Source organism: Uloborus diversus, chromosome 6 (assembly GCF_026930045.1).
Source record: "Uloborus diversus isolate 005 chromosome 6, Udiv.v.3.1, whole genome shotgun sequence".
NCBI classification, from domain to species: Eukaryota; Metazoa; Arthropoda; class Arachnida; order Araneae; family Uloboridae; genus Uloborus; species Uloborus diversus.
Genome location: NC_072736.1, coordinates 39,958,389 through 39,982,531, shown reverse-complemented (window position 1 = coordinate 39,982,531; position 24,143 = coordinate 39,958,389). Strand labels below are relative to the sequence as shown.

At 32.1% G+C, this 24,143-nt stretch overlaps 1 protein-coding gene across 1 annotated transcript in view; it reads left to right on the top strand.

Annotated features, from left to right (window-relative positions):
* Positions 1 to 24,143, top strand: part of LOC129224353 (VWFA and cache domain-containing protein 1-like) — a 55,115-nt gene that overhangs the window by 4,754 nt on the left and 26,218 nt on the right. The window contains exons 2-13 of the mRNA XM_054858796.1: positions 4,213 to 4,275; positions 4,545 to 4,693; positions 5,492 to 5,598; positions 6,581 to 6,716; positions 9,606 to 9,750; positions 11,225 to 11,357; positions 11,443 to 11,523; positions 11,606 to 11,743; positions 12,399 to 12,499; positions 13,941 to 14,073; positions 15,060 to 15,209; positions 18,348 to 18,471. Coding sequence (XP_054714771.1) covers positions 4,213 to 4,275; positions 4,545 to 4,693; positions 5,492 to 5,598; positions 6,581 to 6,716; positions 9,606 to 9,750; positions 11,225 to 11,357; positions 11,443 to 11,523; positions 11,606 to 11,743; positions 12,399 to 12,499; positions 13,941 to 14,073; positions 15,060 to 15,209; positions 18,348 to 18,471 — 1,460 coding nt within the window. The remainder of the gene's footprint in view (positions 1 to 4,212; positions 4,276 to 4,544; positions 4,694 to 5,491; positions 5,599 to 6,580; positions 6,717 to 9,605; positions 9,751 to 11,224; positions 11,358 to 11,442; positions 11,524 to 11,605; positions 11,744 to 12,398; positions 12,500 to 13,940; positions 14,074 to 15,059; positions 15,210 to 18,347; positions 18,472 to 24,143) is intronic.

Below are 24,143 nucleotides of genomic sequence, written 5' to 3'. Positions count from 1 at the left end.
CGAAAAATTCGTTTACCATGTCCGATGTAAGGAAATCAAGATCTTCAAAACAAATAAAAATATAAAAACAGCATGTAAAAATAATTTTATTTTAAGTAAAGTTATTTTAGAATTGGATTTTGAAACTCAACACAAATTACTACTAAATATATATTGCGTAATCAAAGTAAAATTTAGGATTTTCCTGAAAACAAGCTACCAATCACAAGTGTCCCTCTCCCGTCCCCCCTCTGATGCTCTCAAGCAAAAACACCTCACGCAGCAAGCAAAAAGATAAGATGGGGGAAGATGGAAGAGGCTCCCGCGTAGATGCGTACACATTTACGGTTAAAAAATATTGTGAAAAGGCTGCCTTTTTATAAATTTTTGTGAAGGGGCTGCTTTTACGGCGCGGAATTTTGTGAATGGGGCCGCTTTTGCGATGGGGAATTTTGTGAATGGGGCCGCTTCTGCGACGCGGAATTTTGTGAATGGGGCCACTTTTGCCATGCGGAATTTTGTGAAGGGGCCGCAAAGTGGCCCCAATTTAGCGCTGGATCGACCCCTGTAAATTAATCTATCTTTTGTAACGCACAAATTGAAGTTCTCTGCTTTTCCAAAAAAGATGCTTATACCTCTACTAGGACTAGGCGATATAGGAATTGCTACATCGTGATGCATCACTAACCTTACATCGCAATGTAGCGATGCATCACGATATGAGTTGCTAAGTTACTTGCAACTCACATCGCACAAGCATTATTAACTTGCTTGTTTAAGTTTTATAAAATATATACAAGGTATAAAAACTATATATCATGTCATATACCAATTAACAGAGCGCCACAAAGAAATTCATTATATGTACCTATATTACAAAGCAGTGCTGAAACACAAGTTAGTAAAAAATATGGAAGACAAGTTTGGGGATTACAATGAGCCTGTTTTTTCAATGCAAAAAGGTGTAAGTAAATGGCTGCAAAATCATGCATTCCATTCAAAAGCACACATATTCTGGCATTAAAAAAAGGTTCTTTGTAATATGTTGCGGGAGGGGGGGCGAGTAGCACCAGGTGACACTCAAAGAGGATTTCATAGTTTATTAAAAAGTAGAATACTTTAATTCGGAAAATTTCCATCAATATATCTTAAATTCTACTTAACCTAACAAATTTAACAAAAATAGAGTGTCCAATATTGCAGGGGTAGGGGGTGGTTACTATCATCTAGAACAAATTTTGCATCAAATAGATTCATTGTTTATATTTGTCTTCCAAACTTTTGCTATGGCACAAAAATAAAACTGAGTTGTTTCTAAAAATTGGGCGAGGAGCGTGGGTCGAAGACACTACGAATTACTGACCCCTGTGACATCTGCTAGGAACTCCACTTCTTGCTACAGCAAAAAAAATATATAAAATACATGTTGCAGTTTTGTTGCTATTTTGCTCATTAAATTTTGCTTTTTTTTCTGGCAAGTGACTATGTGATAAACTAACTAGTTCATATCTTTCGTGTATAACTAAGAAAACATGTTTTGGGAGAAATGAAAGTTAATTATTTGCACTTTCATTTTTAAGCTAGATTGGATTGACACACTGCTAATTAAGATTAATGTGAAAAATTAAGAGATTAAAATGGCAGCAACCCTGGCCTGGTGTCTGTACATCGTAGCTGTATCGATGCCTCGGTTTAGAGAAATATTCTAAACCGGTTTAACAGATGTAGAATGCACAGTGGTTTTTGGCAATGTATCGCCCCAATTTCTATTAATCCATCACAAGGTTTTTCCTAATTTTTTTTATTCCCAGGACAATGCACATGAAATATTTACAAACATATGAAGGATAGGAAGAACACCAGGGCTACGGGAATCGAACTCGTACCTCTTTGCTTACAAAGCAGTTGACAAAACCACATGGCCGCTGAAGCCCTTAAATTAGTCTATTTGTTCTTTTTGTGTATGTGTGTAAATACTTTTTAAGTCCTGATGTTTTCTACACTGAAGTTAGAAGAACACTCTAAAATACTGTGCTTTAAGAACAATATATACATTATTAAGTTCTTTCGAAATATTTGAAGCATAATTAATTAGCATCGATAAGTTTTCATTCCATTTTTTAAATTGGTAAATCAATCATACTTTTTTGTTAGAGTTTTTGACTATCGTCTCTTCTGTTAACTTTTTTTGATGCATTTTACTAGTGACTTGACAGACGTTGTTCTGTTCAAACTTTGTAAATTGAAAAGTTGAAAAATTTTAATCAACTATCAACTATTTAAACCACTTTGTTAAAAAACTTTAACTATTTTTTCTCACGTAACTTAAAAGATCTTGATAGATTGTATGGCTCGCACTTTCACTCATACCCAAAGGATAATAATCATACTTGAAAGATATAAGGTGTAAAAAACTAACTACCCACCTAAAACAAACGGGAAATCCCGCTGCAGCGCCCCCCATATAGAAAAGAATAAAGCTATCGTTTTAAAAGTGATAAAGGTAAAAACAGTTCTCTGAGTAAGTGAAAATCAGTCCCCCACCCCCTCCCGATGTAAAATAAACATTCTTCAACTAAAACGACTAAACACTCTTTAAAAACCAAAAACAATTTTTTGCGATATAAAATATTTTGCCAAATAAAAAAAATACAATAAATTACATTAACAATAGCCTTAAAATATAAACAAATAATCACACAACTCTATTGTTTATGAACCAAGTTGCCAAGCCACCATGTTCCTGTAATCCAGCCAATTAGTGAGTGAAGCAAAACTCTGACCGATTCACAGTCTAATCTTTTCAACGAAAACTTTTAAAACTTCATATATTGCCTAATTTGTTCTTTCCACCAAAAATAAAGATCTTCTACTGCACTGATCTTTTGTGTACAGAACTACCCTGTTGTAATTTATCTGGACGAAAATGAAATTTGTTTCGTCTTTCAATTCCACCATCTTTTCCTTTAATAATATACTGATTAGCTTGATAATCTTTAAAGTGTTCTTGACATTGGTGCCAGAACTCGGATGGATCTGAGCCGAGAAACAAATCTTGCTAGGTACGGTACTTTCTGATCATTTATTTAGTTAGGAAAACCCAAAGCACTGATCCGGTCACATGGTTCAACTATGATGACAGAACAGACATTTTGCATGAACCTTCCAGTACTTTACTTTAAAATACATCACGGGACCTAAAGTCGTTGCTTTCAAGAAATGAAGGCTTCACTCTTTCTCTCTGTGTTTTGTCTATTCTCAATTGACATATCACAGTAGGAAATTTCATTACAAAAAGCAGAGTTGGCTTTCTTACTGTCCTTTCGCAACGAGTTAAATATTTATTTCAGTTTTCACTCAACAATAGGTTAAAATATATATTGATCATTTGGGAAATATAACCATCCAATGTTTAAATCAATTAATTAATTAGCAAAACCGTTTCCGATTTGATCCATCACACTTGTAAACCATGCTTGACACAACTTAATTACACACAAAAAATTTGATCAAAATCGGTCCAGCCGTTTAAAAGCCTTATGGTTACAAACGTCCACACAGAAGAAATATACCTATATTAAGATATCGTCCTTTCCACATGCTTTGCCATTTGCAATAAATTTTTGGATTTCCTCCTTTTTGCTCTCTGACCACTTTCATTAATCACGGAATAAGATGTTTTTAAACTATATTTTAAAATATGCTAATTTTTTCAATCAACTCTCAATTGAATGTAGAATTTTGTAATACTTTTTTTCATTTATGAGTCAAAAATATATTAAATATCCAGAAATGCCCATACTTACTCATTGGTACCCCCTCCCCCAAATACCACAAAGAGAGCCAGGAGTAAAAGCCCCTTTGACGAAACAGATAAATTATCCTAAATATTTTAGTGGCTAATCCTCTAATCGGGCACACCTGTAATATACTAAAATGCTAATGTAAAAACACTTATCAGATGATGTAATTTTCGCGAAAATGAAGATATATATGCGAAAATAAAGATTTCGTCAGCTGAAAATTGTTACATATATTTTATCTCAAGAAAGCCAGTAGTGAAGAAAAAAAAAATTTTGAGGCTTAAATTTTCATAATAATGATGCACTCCCAAAAATTTCAAAAAAATACTGACTTGCAAAAAAAAGTGCCTTTTTACTCAGTTAAAATTTTTATCACTGCCATTTTTTTGTTAATTCAATTTTATTGTAAAAGTATTTCATTTATCTTTAGGCCATTTTTGACACTCTGCCTGCTGTCGAAGCCGTTGAAGATCCACAAGAGATTCTAATAGATGTAATTATTCATTATGTTTTAATCTTTTAATGCATATTTGCATGATATTATCTTTATATTTACTCACAATATTTAAATGCTCCTTTTGTTTACATGACTTGCCAAAAAATACTGTAGATCTTCTTTTCCTTGAGATTGATGTATTTAGTTCACCAGATTATGCGTAGTCGTTAGTAATTCTATTTCTTTGTATTCAGTCAAAGTTTCCGTGATAACTTAGTCTTCCTTAAAATATAGTAGAATAATAAAATGCTTATTTTTGTGTATAGGTAAGCAGTAGGTTAAGCAGAAAAATAAAAGAATATGCATCTGTTGTGGAAAAAAATAAACAGTATATAGAGAATGTTTTGTCTGCTAAGCAATTTGCTTTCAGCATGGCCAATTATGCTTGTTGTAATCTACCTTCTGAAGCTTTGAGGTACGTTCCAGTTTTTAAACTTGTATTATATTTATGTGTTTAAATTTTTCTCTGACATAAAAATGTCCTTGCTTATACTATTTTAATTCAGTTATTCTCATGGCTTTGGCTGAAACTTGGTGTAGATTTTGATCAAAAAATAGTTTTATTTTTAAAAGTTAAAAGAAAAAATGAATGTTGAACTAAGCAAAAATTAGCAAAGTTATTGCACATGTATGTTTCAAAGTTTCATTTTCTTTTTTCTTTTTTTTTCTTCTTTTGTTGTTAAAAAATGAAAAGTTTTGGAAAAAATCTAATTTTCTAAAAAATTAATGTGTTCAACACTTTAAAATTTTATAGTTCAATGTGTAGCTTAAGAAAAAAATTATATACCTATGGTTTAGAATTGCAGTAAATCTTAATTTATCAAATTATGTGTGCATCTGTATTTTATTTTTCAACCTTGTCAAAAAAGCTATCAACAATTTTCTAGAAATCAATTTGTTCCTAGTTTTGAAAGTTGATAACTTTATCCTGAACATAGTTGGTAAGGTGGAACAAATATTTCCAAGTTAAGCTCTTTTAATTTTTTATTTGATTAAAATAAATATAATTGTCTAAAAATTAGAATTGAAAATGTCTTAATTTAACATATGAATATTTATTGAAATGGAGAATCCATGAACTTTTTACTGTTAAATTTTAATATGATTGCGTCTCCCTTCCCTTTTTTTTTAATGTAGTATTTCCGTTTCAAAAAGGATACAAATTTTTTCTTTCTGTTCATAAATTTTATGCTTCTTCAATTTTTCCTCTTAGCTACCATGAACATTTTGGAATTGGTGTCACCCTAGAGAATGGATGCGTAACATTTCCATATTCTCAGCTGCCTGCTGGACAATATATCGGAAAGAATTTGTCAACAGGTAATTTTATTTCATTATCCATCAACAATTCTTGCTGCATTGTTGATTAATAATTCATTTCTGCAAAAGATTGAACATGTAATGGACCAGCTGCTGTAAATAATAAATGTATAATGGCAATAGATTTGTACTGTGTGCCTATCCCATACCTGCCAACCCTTCCGGATTTCCCGGAAGTTTTACGGATTTTTATGTCCTTTTCCGTTTTTCCGGTTATGAGCAAAATCTTCCGGATTTTTCACGTTTTGTAGAAAAAATAATTATCTCGCCAATTTTGGCGCTAACGAGACTTTTGTGGAACGCGGCACCTCGTTATAGGCCAAGTAGCCAAGGAAAGGTTGCCGTAAGAGAATGGCACGAGAAGAAGCCAGGCAAGATTATGACGTCACTGAGTGATACAGCGCATGACTTCATCGGGATCCAATCAAAGCAAGCGTCGCGGCGGGCAACTAAGGGCACAATTTCGGCGCCAATTATCTTCTCATTCTCTCAATTTGAGCTGTTTTTGCTTCGTTCTTTTTTAAAGATGAGTAACAAATGTTATTTCCAAACTTTTAAAGAAAGCAATAAAAGTAATATTTACTAAACGAAAGTAAGTTCAATTGATATAAAATTCATAACTAATATATTGTTAAATGTAAAGAGGGTAGGTGTCCTGTTTGATTTTATTTTGCGTTAAAATCTTGTGGATAAAAATAAAAAAATCTTCCGGATTTTTTTTCTCGGAGGTTGGCAGGTATGCTATCCGATAATCTTCAGCATAGAAGGCATCGCCCAGCCCTACTGTGCAGTTTTGATTTTGTAGTGTTAAATGTTTCTGTGTTTAAACTGAGAAATACTTTATTTAAAGAATTTATTGCTATAACTTATTTACAAAAGCAATATCTGTTACGAGCCCTATTTTAGTTTTTGTTATTGATTATATTTAATTTCATGTTTATCTTTTCAAAAAGCTAACTTCAGTTTCTTAAATAAATTGTAGCATTCAGAGTACACTTGAGGAAAGTACCATCACTGATGTGGCAGTATTATATATTCACTAATGGGGCACATTTTGAATATCCTGGGTACCGTCTTGGATTTTCTGAAAGTTGTGATCAAAAAACAGACCGGCATAGGTGAGTGTTCTCATTTTGTAAATCGAAATATTTTGAAACCTTCACTAAAGTTGACTCAAATTCGTTCATAAATTCACTGACATGTCCCGAAGTAAATTTTTGAAGTCTGTTTGTGTATTGTGTAGTTCTTTACAAGACTAAAAAAATAATTCATGATTGCATGTCAAGTTCTTTGTTTCAATCTATTAGTTTTTCAAATTCTTTTACGTTAAGTAAAGTAACTAATTGGAAAATAAAGCAGATTAAAAAACATTGCCTATCTTGCTGAATTATGCCGAGGGCAATTGTTTAGTGTAATGTTTCAACATGTCAGTGAACTGTTTTTGAATTTGCTTCACTACCATTAGCTTTATCCATGTATTTTATAATTTTTGAATTATTTTCAAGTTCAGACTAACGAGAAAACATTTCCTCTGTCTCTCAACACTAATCAAAAACTAATTGTTATGAATTTCTAATGTATTATGCTAAATCTACGATGCTGCTACATGCATTGCAGATTCTTGTAAAAATCTGCAGAGTATTTGTTAGATGGGATAAAAAAAACCCATAAACAGACCTGCCAACTCTCCCGTTTTTCACGGGAGACTTCCGTTTTTTACTCCATTCTCCCGGTTGTACGTTTGAGTATTCATTTCTCCCGTTTTTTTATTTTTTCGGGGTTTTTTCTTTTTTTTTTAAATTTAACTTAATTTTCTTCCTTAAAATAGTTACTCACAGCCCTAATAGATGGCGCGGCTAGCAGAGCAAACCCGCACTGCTCAGTGAGCTCACGTTCGACGAGCACAACCGGTTAGTTAATCACGTGACAGCTAATGATCACGTGCTCCAATCAACCAATCAACTGCTTAGAATGGTAAGGGATGCGTTAACCGGTTGATCATAGATCGCTGAGGTTAGCAACCGGTTACTTACCGATCAACCGGTGAGGTTCGTCGAACTCGGGGTGAGCGGCAAACACCCGATGGGTGCGTTCGGAGTGTCGACCGAAATGCTTCCGGAGATGGTATTTTGGTTTAACTCTACGTTCGCACTTCCACTTCTATCTCACGCATGCGCCGTTACCGTTTTCACGGTATCGTTCAGTTTTTCAAACGCATGCTAACTGCGCCGCATGTTTTCATCTTGATCTACAGCGTGCGTTGTAGTTTAACATTCATCTTTAGCGATGTCTGAAAAAAAGAAATATCTACAAACAAAAAGAGCAGTTATACGAGTGAATTCTCTTTCATGAAAAAATTAAATAAATACTTGTTATAACAGTGTTTTTTACTTATTATAGCATCATTTAAAATCTCCCCTTTTCTCCCTTAAAGCTTTGACTGGATCTACCGTTTTTTCTTTTCATAAGGTTGGCAAGTCTGCATAAATTAAAAAAAAAAAGTATCTTAAGTTTCAGTGACTATGATTTGAACTGTAGTTTCTGGGATATAATCCACAGGTAGAATGTACTTGTATTTCTTATGTTTAGCATCTTATTTTTAAATATTTCCCGGTGCTCATTTTTGATTAGTCTAGTCTCGGTTTATTTTACAGACTATTTTGGGGGCTTTCAAATTGCTTCTCAGATTGCTGAAAAATGTCTGCTGCCAGGCTAATGTGTCCACCAAAATGTAAAACCATTTTGTAGAAAAGTCAGAAAATTATGCATATTTTAAGGCATTTTATTTAGAATACTTAAACTTTTGATAGGTTCAAATGTTAAGATTATTTTTTAAATATATTAATTTAGTTCATTCAGTTGTATTAAAATGTTTTTTTTTTTTTTTTTTTTTTGCAATTAAAGGAAAACAAATGAAATCTGTGCCATTTTACTTTCATTCTCACTATCTTCACTTTCATTTCTGCTTCAAAGACTCTATTTGTTATGAATAATGTAATCCATTTTGTGAGAATTTTTCATATTGTAAAAGTTGGGTATTCTGTTTGGCACATAGTATAAGTGAATAATTGTTATTATTTTCCTACATTTCTGGTAGGACCCACAGGTCAGTTCAGTATTAGGCTACTATTAATATGCATGAAAATAAATACAATATCACTTAGTATTTAAATGTTTAAATGCATCAAAAAAAAAAAAAAAAACTTCTATAAGAACTGTTGCATAAATGCTGTGGTCTAATAAGTAAAAAGCCTATCAGATCTATAAAACACAAAAACTGTTTTAAAAAATGAAAAATTTTGGAACTCTTTAAATAGAAGTTAAAATTGTTTGTAATTTCTTTAATTAAAATGTAATATGTTTGAAAAAAAAAATTAGAATGTGCTAAGTTATGCAAATCAATATTCTCCTTCTAATAAACATTTTTTTTACTTCTTGGAAAATTTTGGTTTTTGTTGTATCCACTTAAAATTTGTTGATATATGTTTTTATGCCAATTTAGTAACCATTAAAATGCATTAAAAACAAACATGGACCTATTTTTAAAATCTCATTTTGAGCATTATTTTGAGCTTTATTTTGTTATTTTCTTTTATTTACTGCTTTGTGTGAGGGGGGGGGGCATGAGATTTTATGATCTTTTACATGAAAATACTCATCCTGTAGTCATGTTTTATTACACTTCTGGACCTTAAAGTCATTTTTTTAACCCTAGAAAGGGCTGAGTTTCTTATATTTATGTAACTCGATATTGAATATGAATTGTATGTTTGTGCTGAGGAGTTAGAATTCTTACTCTTAATAAAACATATTTTAAAAAATCGATAAATATAACAGGGAGCGTGGATGTTTTTTAGAACCTATCAAAAATTTAATTTTTATAAATAAAATGTCTTAAAATATGCATACATTTTCAAACTTTTCTTTAAAATGGTTTTACATTGTTATTAGTTCTTTGTGTGCGCTGTTTGTGGTATTTTAACAATATTGTTCTTTTTTTTCCCTAGACAAGTGTTTCAAGATACTGTTAAGACTAAAACAAAACATGTCATCATTGCAATAGACCAAGGAAAAGCTTTAAGTCTCTTCCAGTTTGGGAGTGCCAAAATAATAGGCAAACATATACTCAGTCTGCTCTCGCCTCATGACCGAGTAAGTAAAATTTTGTGTGAATGCTTCATTTGACTCTGCATGTCAAAAAATCTAGCTTTGAATGTTTAAAGAACGGTTGTATAACGCTCAATTTCAATCTAGGCTTCATCATGATATCTTACTGTAAAGCACTGGCTAATAAATATTGAATGTTTTAATTTTCTAAATTAAAATCTTCATTATTCATACTTGATTGAAATATCTTGCAAGTTAAAGTTTGATTCAAAATTGTTCAATTTTCCCTATTATTAATGTATGTAAAAAGCGAAAGATTAGACCGAGGTTTGAAAGGAAACCATAGCATATTATTAATGTATGAATAGCCGCAGCATCTTTCTGATGACGACTTTTAAGCTTATAAATAATTTGCTAGTTAAATTTTGATTCAAAAATGTTTAAGTCTTCCTCTTATAAATGCATTTATTATTAATATATGAAGGAGATGCAGCATCTTTCTGATGACTTTTAAACTTATGTCCTAATTGTGAAAAACCCCCTTTTAACTTATAAAATCTGCTTCTAAAAATACCCTCATTTGATTTAATCTGAGTGTAGTGGTTTCTCTTTAAATTACGTTAGTGCTTGGGTTTCAGTTTTTTCCCCACCCTAGGGATCCATGAAACGAAAAAGAATTTTGAATGATTTCTTTTAGTGTTTGCTTCAGCCATTTACTATGCAAATGTATAATGACAAACAATATTTACAGCATGCACTGAAAGAATGTAACTGTTGGGGACTTGACTAGGTTGTCCCGCTATTGGTCTAAATGCCCAACATACATTTTTGAAATCTATGTAACCTTAAAGTACCGAACGAATGAAATGAGAGAAAAGGGGGTTCAACCGAACCAAGCACTGCGACCAGAGGTCTATTGTACTAGTCCCCAAACAGAAGTCTTAAGACAGACCAATAGCTAAAATACCAAAAGAAATTCACAGAATTCTGTTTGAGGGTTGGAGGAGTTACTCCAGATCAGCTATACAGATGGACCCCATTATCAATATAAGGGGTGGTGGGATAGAGCAAACTATATGACAACGGGCAGGGAAAAAACCAATATGCAACTACTTAAGGGTTAATGGCTTGACATAGTGCAAGGAAAAAACAACTTACTGAAGGCAAATTTACAATAAAAAAATTATATTCATTGATTTCAGAGTTACTCCATGTAACTTCTCAACTTTAGCATGTGATTTATGTTTCAAATCTGTCTTGTTCTGTTAGTTTTGCCAAACGTACGATTAGTGTAAGAATACTTATTTCTGTTGTTTTTTTTTTATTAGTTAGTGTGCTTCTAAATTTTCTTTGCTTCATTTTAAAAAGTTGTTAGAAATTGTAAAGTCTCTTTCAACCAAGCAGGAAAAGCCCTACTGTATTATGCCCAGCACTAGAAATAGTTTTATCCATTTCCCCCCAATAAGATTTTTAAACTGATAAGATATCTGTTCTAATAATTTTCAACTTATACTTTTAGGTGATTATATTTGGTCTAGCATCTGATGTGCATTTCTCCCAAGGAAATTGCTCAGGACATTCCATGCTGTTTGCTACCACTGAAACTAAACTTGAACTAATGAAATTTTTTGACAATTTAACAAGAAAACAAAGTAATTTATTTATTTTTTTATTTTTCAATTAGATTTTCATTCTGGTGTGTTCTTTGCTTACATTAATGTGTTTCATTCCATTTAGATTCAACAAATCATGTACTTGGCTTTCGGACCATTTATGACATTATACAAAAGATAGAGAATAGCAACCAATCATTGAAATGTAACTTTTTTTCTTTTTAAAATAGTTTTTGCTGAATTTTGTGATTAATGTGTAATATTAATGTTTATAAATTACTTTGCAGATGAAATCCTTGTTACTTATATAAGTAGAGGCTTAATGTCATCATTAGTGGATGCAAAACAAGTGCTAGAGATCATTGCTGATGGAAATGTGCTTTCCAAAAATCATATTGTAATCAATACGTATGCATTAATTGATGGTAAGTTGACTTTCATGTAACCTTTAACATAGTAATGAGGTAAATTCATGTATATACAGTCCTGCCTATTTATAACAGTAAAAGGTTTGTTCAGTCAAACTTGGATAATTCAAACATCTTTAATTCAAATTTGTGGATAGTATTCATTTAATGCTACAAAATATTTGTAATTTCAAGTCTAACTTCTTTAACTCAAAGTTTTCATCTTTTAAATAATGATAAAATTTAGTTTCAAAGCAGTTATTTGAAAAGTGACCCTGTTATTTTCAGCTATTGTGGGGCCTAAGTGAAGGTGGGTAGGAAAATATTCTTATCTGTTCTAGGAAACCGAGGAGGTAAAGAAAGGGGGGGGGGGAGGGGGAAACAAAACTAGTTTTATTTCTTAAAAATGAACTCAACCTGAAAATATTTGTCTAACCTGTCAGTTGTTGGAAGTGGATTGAGCTAGTTTTGATGTTAAATGCATCAATTAATCAATATTTATATGTTTAGAAGTAGATGCAATCAAGTATGAAGATTGTAACTAGAGACAATTAAAAGTATGATCTTAAAAAACATGAAACTGCTTTAAATAATTTGCTGAAGGTGTATTATATCTTGATGCAATGAATTAAATCTGTAAGATATGTGCCCAAAAACTTTTTTTATATTGCAGATGAAAGACCAGTGATGTATGAAAAGGATTTTCTTCTAGATATAGCTGAGCAGAATTTCAGAAAGTATAATATCTTTGTGAAGAAAAACCAAGAAATTTTGGTATGTATTGAAATCATAGAGAACTTAAACTGTGTCATATAAAGAGAGAGATTTTGGCCAAGGGAACAAAATTATTGTTGTACACCCATTTTAGACTGTGTGATAGCAGCTCAATGTGTCATGTGATGTGCATTTTTGAGTGGAAATCCCAAAATTATATGAAAGGAAAATGAGTAACTTAAGACAAGGCTTCCCAAACTGATCCGTAGGAAAACTTCGGGATGCGTTGACCATTCGTAGAGGGGTCCACAGGAAACTTTGTTAAAAAAAGTTGAATGATATTGTCACTTTATTTGAAAAGCATAGTTTTCACCTTTCAAGTATTCTCTGAGGCATCAATGCCTGACATATCAAGGTACAATGCTGCAAGATAAGGCACAGATCGGTCAAACCGTTTTCTGCTTTGACATAACCATGCGGTCTGGATCATGTGAATATGAATGTTTGAGAGACATAACTTCAGACTGCACTTGAATTCTACCTTCCAGTATGTCCCCCCCCCCCCCCTCCCAGGGTCCGACAATCACCAGAACCAGGTCGCCCGAAAGACTAAAAACGACTACTACTTCAACATAGTAATATTGTTTCAAAAACCATTTTAAATGTATTTTCCTATAAATTTAGAAATTTCTTTTGCACCTAAAATTTTTATCTAAGATTTTAAAATTTTTGCCAGTTTCTGCTTACCCTCTTTTAGACTTTGTCTAGAAAACAGGAAAAAACAATTGCTCGTTGGAAAAGCAAAGCTGGTTCTTCCATGTGCCACAACTTATCAATGCAATTTCGTATTTTCAATATATGCAGCCACCAAAACTTAATACCGAAGCTGTATTGATGCTGATGCTGTCTGAATTTTCTGCTCCATCTATCAAAAATTGAACCCAGTGTATTAAGATTGCGCCTGTTGAATACCCTCACTCTTACAATTAATTCAATGTTCAATCTTAATTTTAATCATTGTACATAAATGTTTGTGTTAACTTTTTATTCTTACTTAATTTTATTCTTCTGTATTATCAGGAATGAAATTTTTCGATTGCTATTCTGGCTTTTTATCTGACAAATTCTAAAATTCCTAGAGTAAAAAAGTGTAAATAATTTGCCATAACTTGATAACCACAGGAATGTTAATTCAAAGAGAGAAAGAAATAGTTTCAAAACAGCAAAGCTACTTTGAAACTTGGCTGAAAAAACTTGTATCTCCTCAGAAACATTTTTTTAAATTAAAACTTAAGTGACTCGTGTAATGTAAGTAACTCAATATCCAAAAAATGTCCCTAGTGTTTGATTCTTTCATTTGTAACACCAGTATTAGACATTGTACCTTATACCAGCATAGACCAGTTGCTTACTTTTACAAATATGTATATTGCTGTTTTGATGCATTTGTATTATTTATTTTGATTCTCATGTATTTTGAAAATACTTTTTATTTTAACAGAAAGGTGTTATGATACCTATCAATTCAACAAATGATATTAGTGCTACAATTGGAGATATTTTTGCTGCTTTCCCAACACATAAGTCTCCAAAGCCATTATTTTCTCATCCATATTTTGATCCTGTTAGTAAAGGTAATCGTAACTTATTGCATTGATTGTTTTTATTATTGACTGTTAAAACAAATGTTTGATTATGTTAAAGTTTTAATGATGTTTGAACTGTAATGTATAATTAGTAAGATTTGATTTTACTGTACCGTAAAACCTTGCTTCAACAATATTCAAAACAATTGTAAATTCTATATTAATAATACTTTATGATCATCATGAGTTTGCAAGAGTTATTTGTAGGTTTAAACTTCTGTAAAGTGATACTTTTCTCCAGATTCATATCTTTTTAGAATATTACATTAATAGTTTTGTGTTAAGTTTGTTGAATCACTACCTTAAAATAATCTTCAGTTTACTAAATCAGAATCTATTAGTTTTTGTTCTTATTATTGATTGTTAAAAACAATTTTTGTAAATGTTGAATTTTTAATGATGTTTGAAGTCTTTTATTGAAGTAGTTTTAATGTAACATACTGTTAAACCATGCTTTATCAATATCAAATACATTTCTGTATTAATGATATTTTACACTCCCCATGAATTGGCAATTGCATTCTGCAGCTTTGAATCTTTGTACAGTGACACTTTTCTCAAGATTGATGCTATTTTCTTTTCCACCTGAAATGAAATACAATTGTCCTACATCCATATACTACTTCAAATACTGAGCACCACATCCCAATCATGACGCCACATTTCCCTATTGAAACATGTAGTTAGATGCTGCCTTAAACCGTTTGAAAATCATTAAGTTAATCTTACTTTTCTCAAACTTCTTACTTTTCTTATCTAAAAAAAGAGACATTTCACATTGATATACTGCACTTGTATTTTTATCTTTTATTGCTTGTAATCCTCTTTAATTTTTAACATTCTAAGTTAAAAAAAAATATTATTTGAAATATTTTTTGTAAAGTGCCATTATTCTTTATGGGTTGTAAAATGTGATAAACACTGCTTTATTCCAAGATTTAACAGGTATTTATTATTGAATTTCCTCTTTTTAGGCATGGTTGTTAGCCTTACTGAACAAGTTTTCCATCAAGGGGACTTAGTTGGAATTACCGGTGTTGATATTTCACTTACAGATATTTCTGAAGACATTTCCTTTTTTACCAACTCTGAATCTTTATATGCCTTTCTCATGGATGAATCAGGTAATTTTTAAATGTTTTAAATCATTTTATAATTCCTCAAAGTTGCAATCTAGAACTTTATCTGCTGAAAGTATTTGATAGTACAGTAAGCTCACACTTATGCACTGGCTAAAGGGAACCACAAGAAAATCTCACATAAATGAGGACTTCCTTATTTTAAAAGAAACAAGCATGAATAACATTACATATGCTAACAATGCTTTTAAATAAAATGAGTTTTGAAAATTCCCAATCTTGCTTTTTGAAAAGATTAGAGAAGCCAATAGAAATTAGAATGATTATGTGCTAAATGTTGTGTGATTTTTCAAAAATATCAATTGTGCAGAGTTTATTTTTAACTACTAATATTGACGAGAGCATTTTAAACTCGGAAGATATTCATGTTAAAACAATGCCTCTTCTGCTTGAATTAAAATGAAACTGTTTAGGGATAGTTCCCAATGCTTCTGACACTTCTGCTTGATACATGAAACTTTCACTGCATCATTTACATTATCATTGTCCTTTGGCCAATGTATTTTACATGAATTTTGCAATGCATTTGATTTTCTTAAATTGAAATTATGAAAAAAAAAAAATATATTAAAAATAACAGTTCATTCAGATTTACATAAAAGAGAGGTTACTGTATTTGTTAAACTATTGGTTTTGAAAAAAATATAACGATCTTTTAAAATGGTACCAAATTGAACACATGAAAAAAAATCATGCTTTTAGCCTGATTTTCCTTCCAAGTTAAAGAAAGAATCATAAAAGAATGCTTTATTCATCATATAACTGACTTAAAAAACAAGAAAAAAAGTCAAAAATTAATAAAGTTTAAAAAAACATTAAAATTTAAAAATTGATTGAGATGAGAAAAATATGTCTACCCCCCCCCCCCCCCCCCCCCCCAAAAAAAAAAAAAAAAATCTTTTGAGTGAAAAAAAAATTGCTGATTCTGAATGTATCCTCAGTTTTTGGTTTCAAGAAATAGAAAAAAGTCATTAATAGAAATTGAAACACCACATCTCATAGACTTAACAGTGACACAAATTAGCACATCTTACCATTTTCTTATGCTTTTATATCCTGATTTTTTAGGCATTTTAAAATCTGATTGCATCTGCTTCTACAAAATTTGCTCGTTTTTCTTTAGCATGTGATTATGCTGCACTAACATCAATAATTTTGTATTTCTTTTTTTTTTTTTTTTACCCTTCTTATATGTCTATGTTGTTGAGTACTTGTTCACTTCTAATTTTGCCACCCTCATTCAAAAGTTTAATTTATTTGCATTCAAGTTGATTAAAGAGACTCCACAAAAATTATCATTCATTTTCATTAGTATCTCAAACCAAGTAAAATTAAGACTAAAGAATTTACGACATTCAGGGCAGTGATATAGAAAACAGAGTTAAAATCAAAAAATGTTGCAATGTTGCAAATCACACAAATTTGGTAATTTTTTCTATACTTGTAGTATATCCCAAAATTTTTGCAAGCATGTCTGGAATTTAATATTTTATTCTATTAATTATTGTTAATAGTTTTTGCTTCGTTATATTGAGCATAACAAGTCACATGGATCAGCTTCGTGGAGAGCATATGGCCGCAGGGTTTCAGGTTGGGCACCACTGTTATTGTTCATTCATGAGGAGAAGGCACTTCAGCACGCCTTCCCGAAAGCAGAGCTAGGGGGGGTGATCGCTACTGCTTGCAATTGAGACAATATTAACTTTGGCGTGCATTTAAATTTGAAATTATCTTTGTGTTCTTTCCTTTCATTTCCCCGCTTCGCTTAATTGTTGTCTCCGGGGAATCTTTACCTTTTAAACTGAAAATTTCAGGACTATAAATATTGTATATACAGTAGAGAACCAGTTATCCGGGAAGTTCGGGACCATCGCTGCCCAGGATATCTGAATTTCCCAGTTTTCTGGATCGCTAAAAAGCGTTTTTGGCTGTTTGTGTATGAAATTTAAATTACTATAATGAATAGTAATATGTATTAAAATAAGAAGAGACAGTTCAGAAATGCTTATCATTGAAAGTTCTCCATAAGGCTTGAGACCCTCACATTCATTTTGAAAAGGAAAAAAAAAACACCACTTTTCTATGTTTTAAAACGAATGAAAATGAAGGGAAGGGCAAGAAACAAGTTTTTGAATGTAAATGTGCGATTTGTCTACCATAAGGCATAAAAAAATTTGTTTTCAAGATTGCGTTTTTTTTTTTTTTTTTTTTTTGTAAAAGTTTAGTGTTTGCAATTATGGTAGTTATTGATAACTATTGCTTTTGCATTAAGTTCATACCAATAGAAATTTGATTTATGAGTCTTGCGTTGAACAATTTCTAGATTTTACTATCAATTATCCAAAAAATTCGCAAATCTGTTTTTCCGTGTTTCCCGCGCTTTTCCAACGTCACTTACGCTCCAAACGGCTTTAATTAGAGACTATTCAATAAAATATTGCTTTAGAATGTGAAAATATTCATTTCTTTAGTATTCAGTTTGAATAAAACATGAAAATTACAGACCTACGAGTGTACTTTTTAATACAAGAAAATATTTCGGAAATTTTGCTCCGCGTTAAGGATAAGCCTTTGAAGTTCGTTTTTGTAAACATTTTCCCGAGTTATAGATGAGTGATATGGTATTTATTAAGAAAACCAACCTTTGAGTGCTGTGAAAATTTCAGCAGAATAGAATGAAAAATTTTCCTTCCAATTTCACCTGTAACTGTTCACTGTTTTCTAAAAATGTTTACTTAGTGTGAAAAACAGAAAGCTTAGGATTTCCTTCTCAAAATCAATGATAAATTAACCCGAAACGTCTAGAAATACACTGCAAATCTTTGAATACTTTTAAGTCGAACAATTGTCTTTCTAGCACACTTTTTTTTCTGGATGGAATGTGGGAGAGGATTTCTTAGAAAATTATAGAACATTCGTCTTCTTCCAGCAGAATAAGGATGGCCAACTAGCAACCTTTCTCAGTGTTGGTCTGAAGCCTCATCCCCAAAACAGATATAGAATTGTCCTCTACCACTTGTTGGGGGGGGGGGGGGGTGACCAAGTGCCAACTGCTGAAAAACGGACAATGTATGTTTTTTAACAACATTTAGCTTAAATTAATGTTTTTCTCTATTTTATTAGGCATTGCATTAACTCATCCATCATTTAGTCATCCTACATATGCAAGTTGGCATCCTGTTCATACCTATGCTTGGCATTTGGAGGACAAACCTGGTTTCCAGAGTGTTTTCAAGGATATGCTGAAGTAATTTGCTTTAAATCATTTTCATCTCAATTTGTAGAAATTGTTCCAATAACTAATTCAAAGCTTCTCAGGAAAATTATGTTGCATTAGTTAAAAGATTTTATATCAAACTCAAACAATAAGTTGACATTTGGTTCAGTCATAATTTATTTTCTTATTATTATTAATTAAATATATTTAAAGGTTAAGTTAAAAAAATGCCTGATAAAAGCATGTTGAAAGAGATGTGAGTAGTCAAAACTTGACCTGTTACTTTGTATAGAAGTTTAGTATTGTCTAAAAAGGAAAGAAGGCTTAGTATGTTGCCATTTCGAAAATATAGCTTTTTGAAATATTGCAGCATTCATTATTAAACCTATTACTGAAAACATGTTTTGTAGAATATGGAAGAATTATTTTAATGGTTCAGGTTCTAACTTATATCAGATACAAAATTAAATAAAAGAATAATGCTTATTTTATGTGAAATAATCAGGACAAAAATTCTTGAAGAATCGGGGTTTGTACGCTCTGGTAAAACCTGGAATTGTCTAGGTCAGCGTTTACCAAAGTGTGTTCCGCAGAACCCTTGGGTTCCGCCAAAGTAGAGGAAGGGTTTCGACTCGGCCGTTGCATGAATTTATTTTCTGCTAGTTTCAAGAAAAATGAAATAATCAAATCGTAATAAATGAAATAATCAAAAAGTAGTAGTCGTCACAGTGATTTGCATCGCCATGCCAGCATAATTAAGTAAATACAATCTGATTTCAGGACGGTTCTTGATGAAGCTTTAGAATTTGTTTTGTCAAATCTCGTTTTCTCCGCAGTCAAAACTATTTAGCAAGATTTGTGAAGACATGGGTAGGCAGTACAAATCACTACTTTTCCATATGAACTATGCTGGCTATCGAAAACAAAAGTTTTAAAAGGTTATATGAACTTCCAGGCGAAATGAGAGTTTTTCAACTGGAGCAAAAAGCATCAATATTTTCAGCTGTTTCCAATGTTTTGCATGAGGAACGATGGCTGATAAATATTTTGTCGACTTTTTTGTGAACTGAACAAAGTGACAATTCTCACTCCAAGGGAAACAGTAACCACATTTGTAGTGAATGACAAAATAACAGCGTTAAAAAGAAAGCTGAGTTTTTGTGTTCCCTGCCTAAAAAGAACAACGTAGAACGTTTTGTTCTCTTTGAGGGAATGTCTGCCAGAAACTATCTCTATGAAGAAAATGCAGTGCAACTGCAATTTCGTGATACATTGAAAGCCATTGCTGTTCATTTGAGGAACCTATGACACTGTCCATGCCCAAGTATGAATCATGATTGCACCTCAATGTTCATCTGCTGGAAACCAATTTTCAGATTCAGTTTCAATCAGAAATTTTAGTTTGATGTTGAAAATGAATATTATTATTGGGTAAAAAAGCTGTATCTCAAAATTTCTTCTGCTCGTAACAACTTATCAATGCAAAACAAGCTATGCATTCACAAAAAAAAAAAAAAAAAAAAAAAATAGTGCTTGGATACTGCTCCTGCTGTAAATACTCAACATTCCGACATAAAGCAAAAACTTTACAGCTATTATCAGTTTTACAACGAATTATTTTCCTTCTTTTTATCAATGTAATTTGTTGCAGGGACAGTAATAAAAACTATTGTAACAATTTAATGGGAAAATGATAATTCCATAAATAGGTCTTATTTGAAATTAAGGTTGTATTTTTAATCATACAGCCTCATAATCTTTAAATGGTTGCTTTCGGTACATAGTTAAATAGTATGCTGCGGAAACGGGCCGAGCTCAGTAAAACACTGCGTTCATGGCTAAAGGATCACAGGTTCGATACTGACAAACAGTTGAAAGTCCACCAAATGCCCTAGTTTGACTAGTTCAGGTTAAATCAGTTGTGGTCAAAGTCTTCCAAGGCTCCATCCTAAATTAATACCTATGGAGATAGTGGGCTGGTGTCCCACTGGTCAGGATTTTTTTAAAAAAAAGCTACCTTTAGGCCCCCTTAAAAACTGGCAAACCTACCTATACAATAGGTGCCAAAACCAAAATGAATCCAAAATACAGAGGCGTAGGAACTTCGTAGAAGTAGGGGGAGCTGGAACATAGAATAAGATTGGCTTCGAAGCTTCCATCTCTTATTGAATATTGTATATATACAACTGTTTATGGAGAGAATGAGGTGATTAAACTTCTGGTTTTGAAAAGGAGTCGGTTAGTACTCGAAGATGAGCACGTAGAAATAAAGGTATTTCGGGGTCTCTCTCGGAAAATTTTCAAAATTCTTGTTCTAAAATAGAACTTATAGGTGATCTTCGATAATGTTAAGGGGAGAAAAGGTTCGGATACCCTCCCTGAAAAATTTTCGAAATTAATGTCTTAAATCGCGATTATATACCATATTTGTTGCCTTTAGTGAAAATATGACTCGAAGGATTGTCCTCGATCGATTTTTCGAACGATTTACATCTCCGTCCCAATATTTCGAATTGGAAGTCCTAAAAACGTAATTGTAGGCAACCTTCAATGATGGCAGGGGAAAAGGCTGTACTAGGGCTCTACTCTGGAAATTTTTCAAAATTGAAGTCCTAATAGAGAGCGTTTTTCAATGATGTAATCAGAAAAGGTTCAGAGGTTTCTTCTTATTTTTTTCGAAATTGTAGTTGCTGAAAAACGCGACTGTGGATCATATTGTTGGTGTTAGGGGTCCAGAAATTTTTTTGAAATTGAAGTCCCAAAAACGGAATATTACATAATCTCGCATGTTGTTGGAGGGCAAGGCATTCAAAGGACTCTCTTCCGGAAATTTTCAGGGAATTGAGCCTTGAAAACAAAATTTTAGGAACTCTGTAATAATTTTGGAGAATAGGGGAGACTTCGACAGCGTAGCATTTAGAAGACTTTCTTATTTTCTGAGAACTAGAAAAAGGGGAATAGATGAAACAGGAGGGCGGAAAAACAGAACGCTGGATATGTGTTAAAATGAATCGTTCACTATATATTATATTGTTCAGATAAATTTTTAGTTTAAAGTCTTTGATAGAAACTATAAAATATTGTTGGCTTTTTTTCTGTAATAATAGATGAAAGGTAACAATTTTGGCATAAAAATATATCTGTAAGGGATGAAAAAATCGTAATTTTGAGAAAGCAAAAAAAAAAAAAAAATTAATTTGAATTTTGACATTTGGAATTTAAATTATGTTTTTCGCAATCACGAGTGTATGTAGGCGTGTGTGTTTGTGTCTGTGTGCAGGTATGAGTGTATGGGTAGTTGTGTGTATGAGTGTTTGTGGTAGGGGGGGATGTGTATGTGTGTGAAGGAATATGTTTGTGTCTGTGTGCAGGCATGAGTGTGTGGATAGTTGTGTGTATGAGTGTTTGTGGTAGGGGGGGGGGAATGTGTATGTGTGTGTAGGCATATGTGTTTGCGTCTGTGTGCAGGCATGAGTGTGTGGGTAGTTGTGTGTAGGTGTGTGTATGTCCGTATGTATGCGTGTGTGTGTATGTGTTTGTGTGTGTGTGTAGGTGTATGTATGTGTGTGTGTGTGTATGTGTGTTTGTTTGTACGTGCGTGTATGTATGCGTGTAAGTGTAGGATATTGACGCTACCTGGAGATGGTTTTCGCTAGAGGAGCAGCATCGTGAGGCCGGTCGACGGTGGTGCTGCAGAGAGTGCTGGCGAGAAAATAAAATGATAGCACATCAAAACAGTCAAATGAAAGCAATAAGCAATCGTGATTGCTCAAAAAACAAGAATAACTGTAACTTCGTAAAGTATAATCTGAGGGGTCAGATAACTTAAAATGAGATACAGTGGCTCCCAAAAGTGTTCGTATACATTGAAATTTTGTAGTAAAATCAAAATAACGCGAAACTGAATTCGAATATGAAGTCCATTTTTTTTCACACCATTCCTATGCCATTCTGAATGAAATCCAGTAGTTTTTTCAAAATATTGCCAGATTTTATTTTTGAAATTGGTCAAAAGACGAAGGGTCAGAGAAAAAAATACGCCACAAAAGTCATCGCAAACTGAAATATATTCGAATAAATTCATGATTAAAATTATCATAAGTTTTTTTATTATTTTTGCATTGTGATGACACACTGTAAAGTCATTGGGCTTTAATTTTTTGTTTATTTATGCCCTAATATTCTGCTTATTATTTTAAAATGGCAGCTATGCGCATAAACCAAAAACACAATTCGAAATTTGATGTTTTTTCTCTCTCAGTAGCCGTAAATCGGTTTGAAATGTCTCTAAATTAGTTTTTTTTATTATTCTATAGTGAAGTGCTTGATAAAATGCTTTAAAGACAAGAATCGGATCGAAAACAAGGTATAAGAAAATGTCAAATGCAAAGTTAACAAAGCGTGATCGGAGATTTACAGTTAAAAAAATGATGAAAAATACATCTTTGAGTGATGAAAAATTTTCTGCAGAATTGAATGAAACATTTTCGTTTAATTTTCCCCTAAAATTATTCGCCAAGTTCTCTGATTACCTGGTTTAAATGGAACCTCTTCCTGCAGAAATTTTCTTGTTCGTGCGAAAAACAGAAAGCTTACGTTTTCCGCCGTAAAATCAATGATAAATAAGCTCAAAACATTTTGGAACAACGTTTTACTTAAAGATAAAAATAAATTCAACATTTTGGGTTAAATTGTTGCATAATTGTAAATAGGAAAAAAATGAGAAATTAAATCTAAAGAACTTAGTTGGGATAGTTAATCAGGACGGTGAAGGTGTTCTTGTGTGAGGGTGCAGGACTTGGAAGTTTGAAATTTTTCGATGAATCATGCTGTTCAGTGAAATATTTTTTAAAAACAATTTTAAATTATTAGCCCAAAATTTGGCAATCGGTAACAACTTCGTTTTTTTAAATCAAGATAACGATAAGAAGCACACGTTTGCGTTTGGTGCCTCAAATATTGTCATTAAGCTTAGAAATATCTCCTCAATCGCCAGATTTAAACTTAATAGAACATATTTGGAGATATCTGGTGGATATATTACGAAAATACACTATTGAAACGGAAAACGAATTAGAAACAGTAAGACTCGAAGTGCGGCTGAACACTTACTCAGAAATTGTTCAAAAAAAAAAAGAAAAAGAAAGAAAAAAAAAAACAATGAAATCTATTCCCAGACGTTTAAAAGCTGTTGCTGATACTGCATGATATTCTACTAAATAACTTAGTAAAAAGTTAGATTATTTATCAGTTTTTTGACATTTTTTCAAAGTGTATGAAGATTTTTGTGAGATTGAGTTTATGGCACTTTTTGATTATTGATTTCTTAAAAATCAAGTTTTATTATGTTATTAACAATTTTCATGCAGTTTTGTTAAAAAAATAAATCATGGCTGCAGCCACCCCTATACCAGAAATAAATTATTTCACCCTCTGTCTATGCATCTTAATGTTAAATATATATATATATATATATATATATATATATATATATATATATATATATATATATAATTTCCTACATCCATTCTATCTTTATCAATTAATTTGTTCTCGCTCTTCTTAAGGTTGATGCACAAATTTGCGATAGTAACAGGAGTGTTAGTTTTCCGAAATTTCCCTTCAAATTTCTGAACTTTTCTCCTACCTGTTCCAAATATTTATACATTTACTCACTGAAAGAAGGAAAGGAGAAAAAAGTG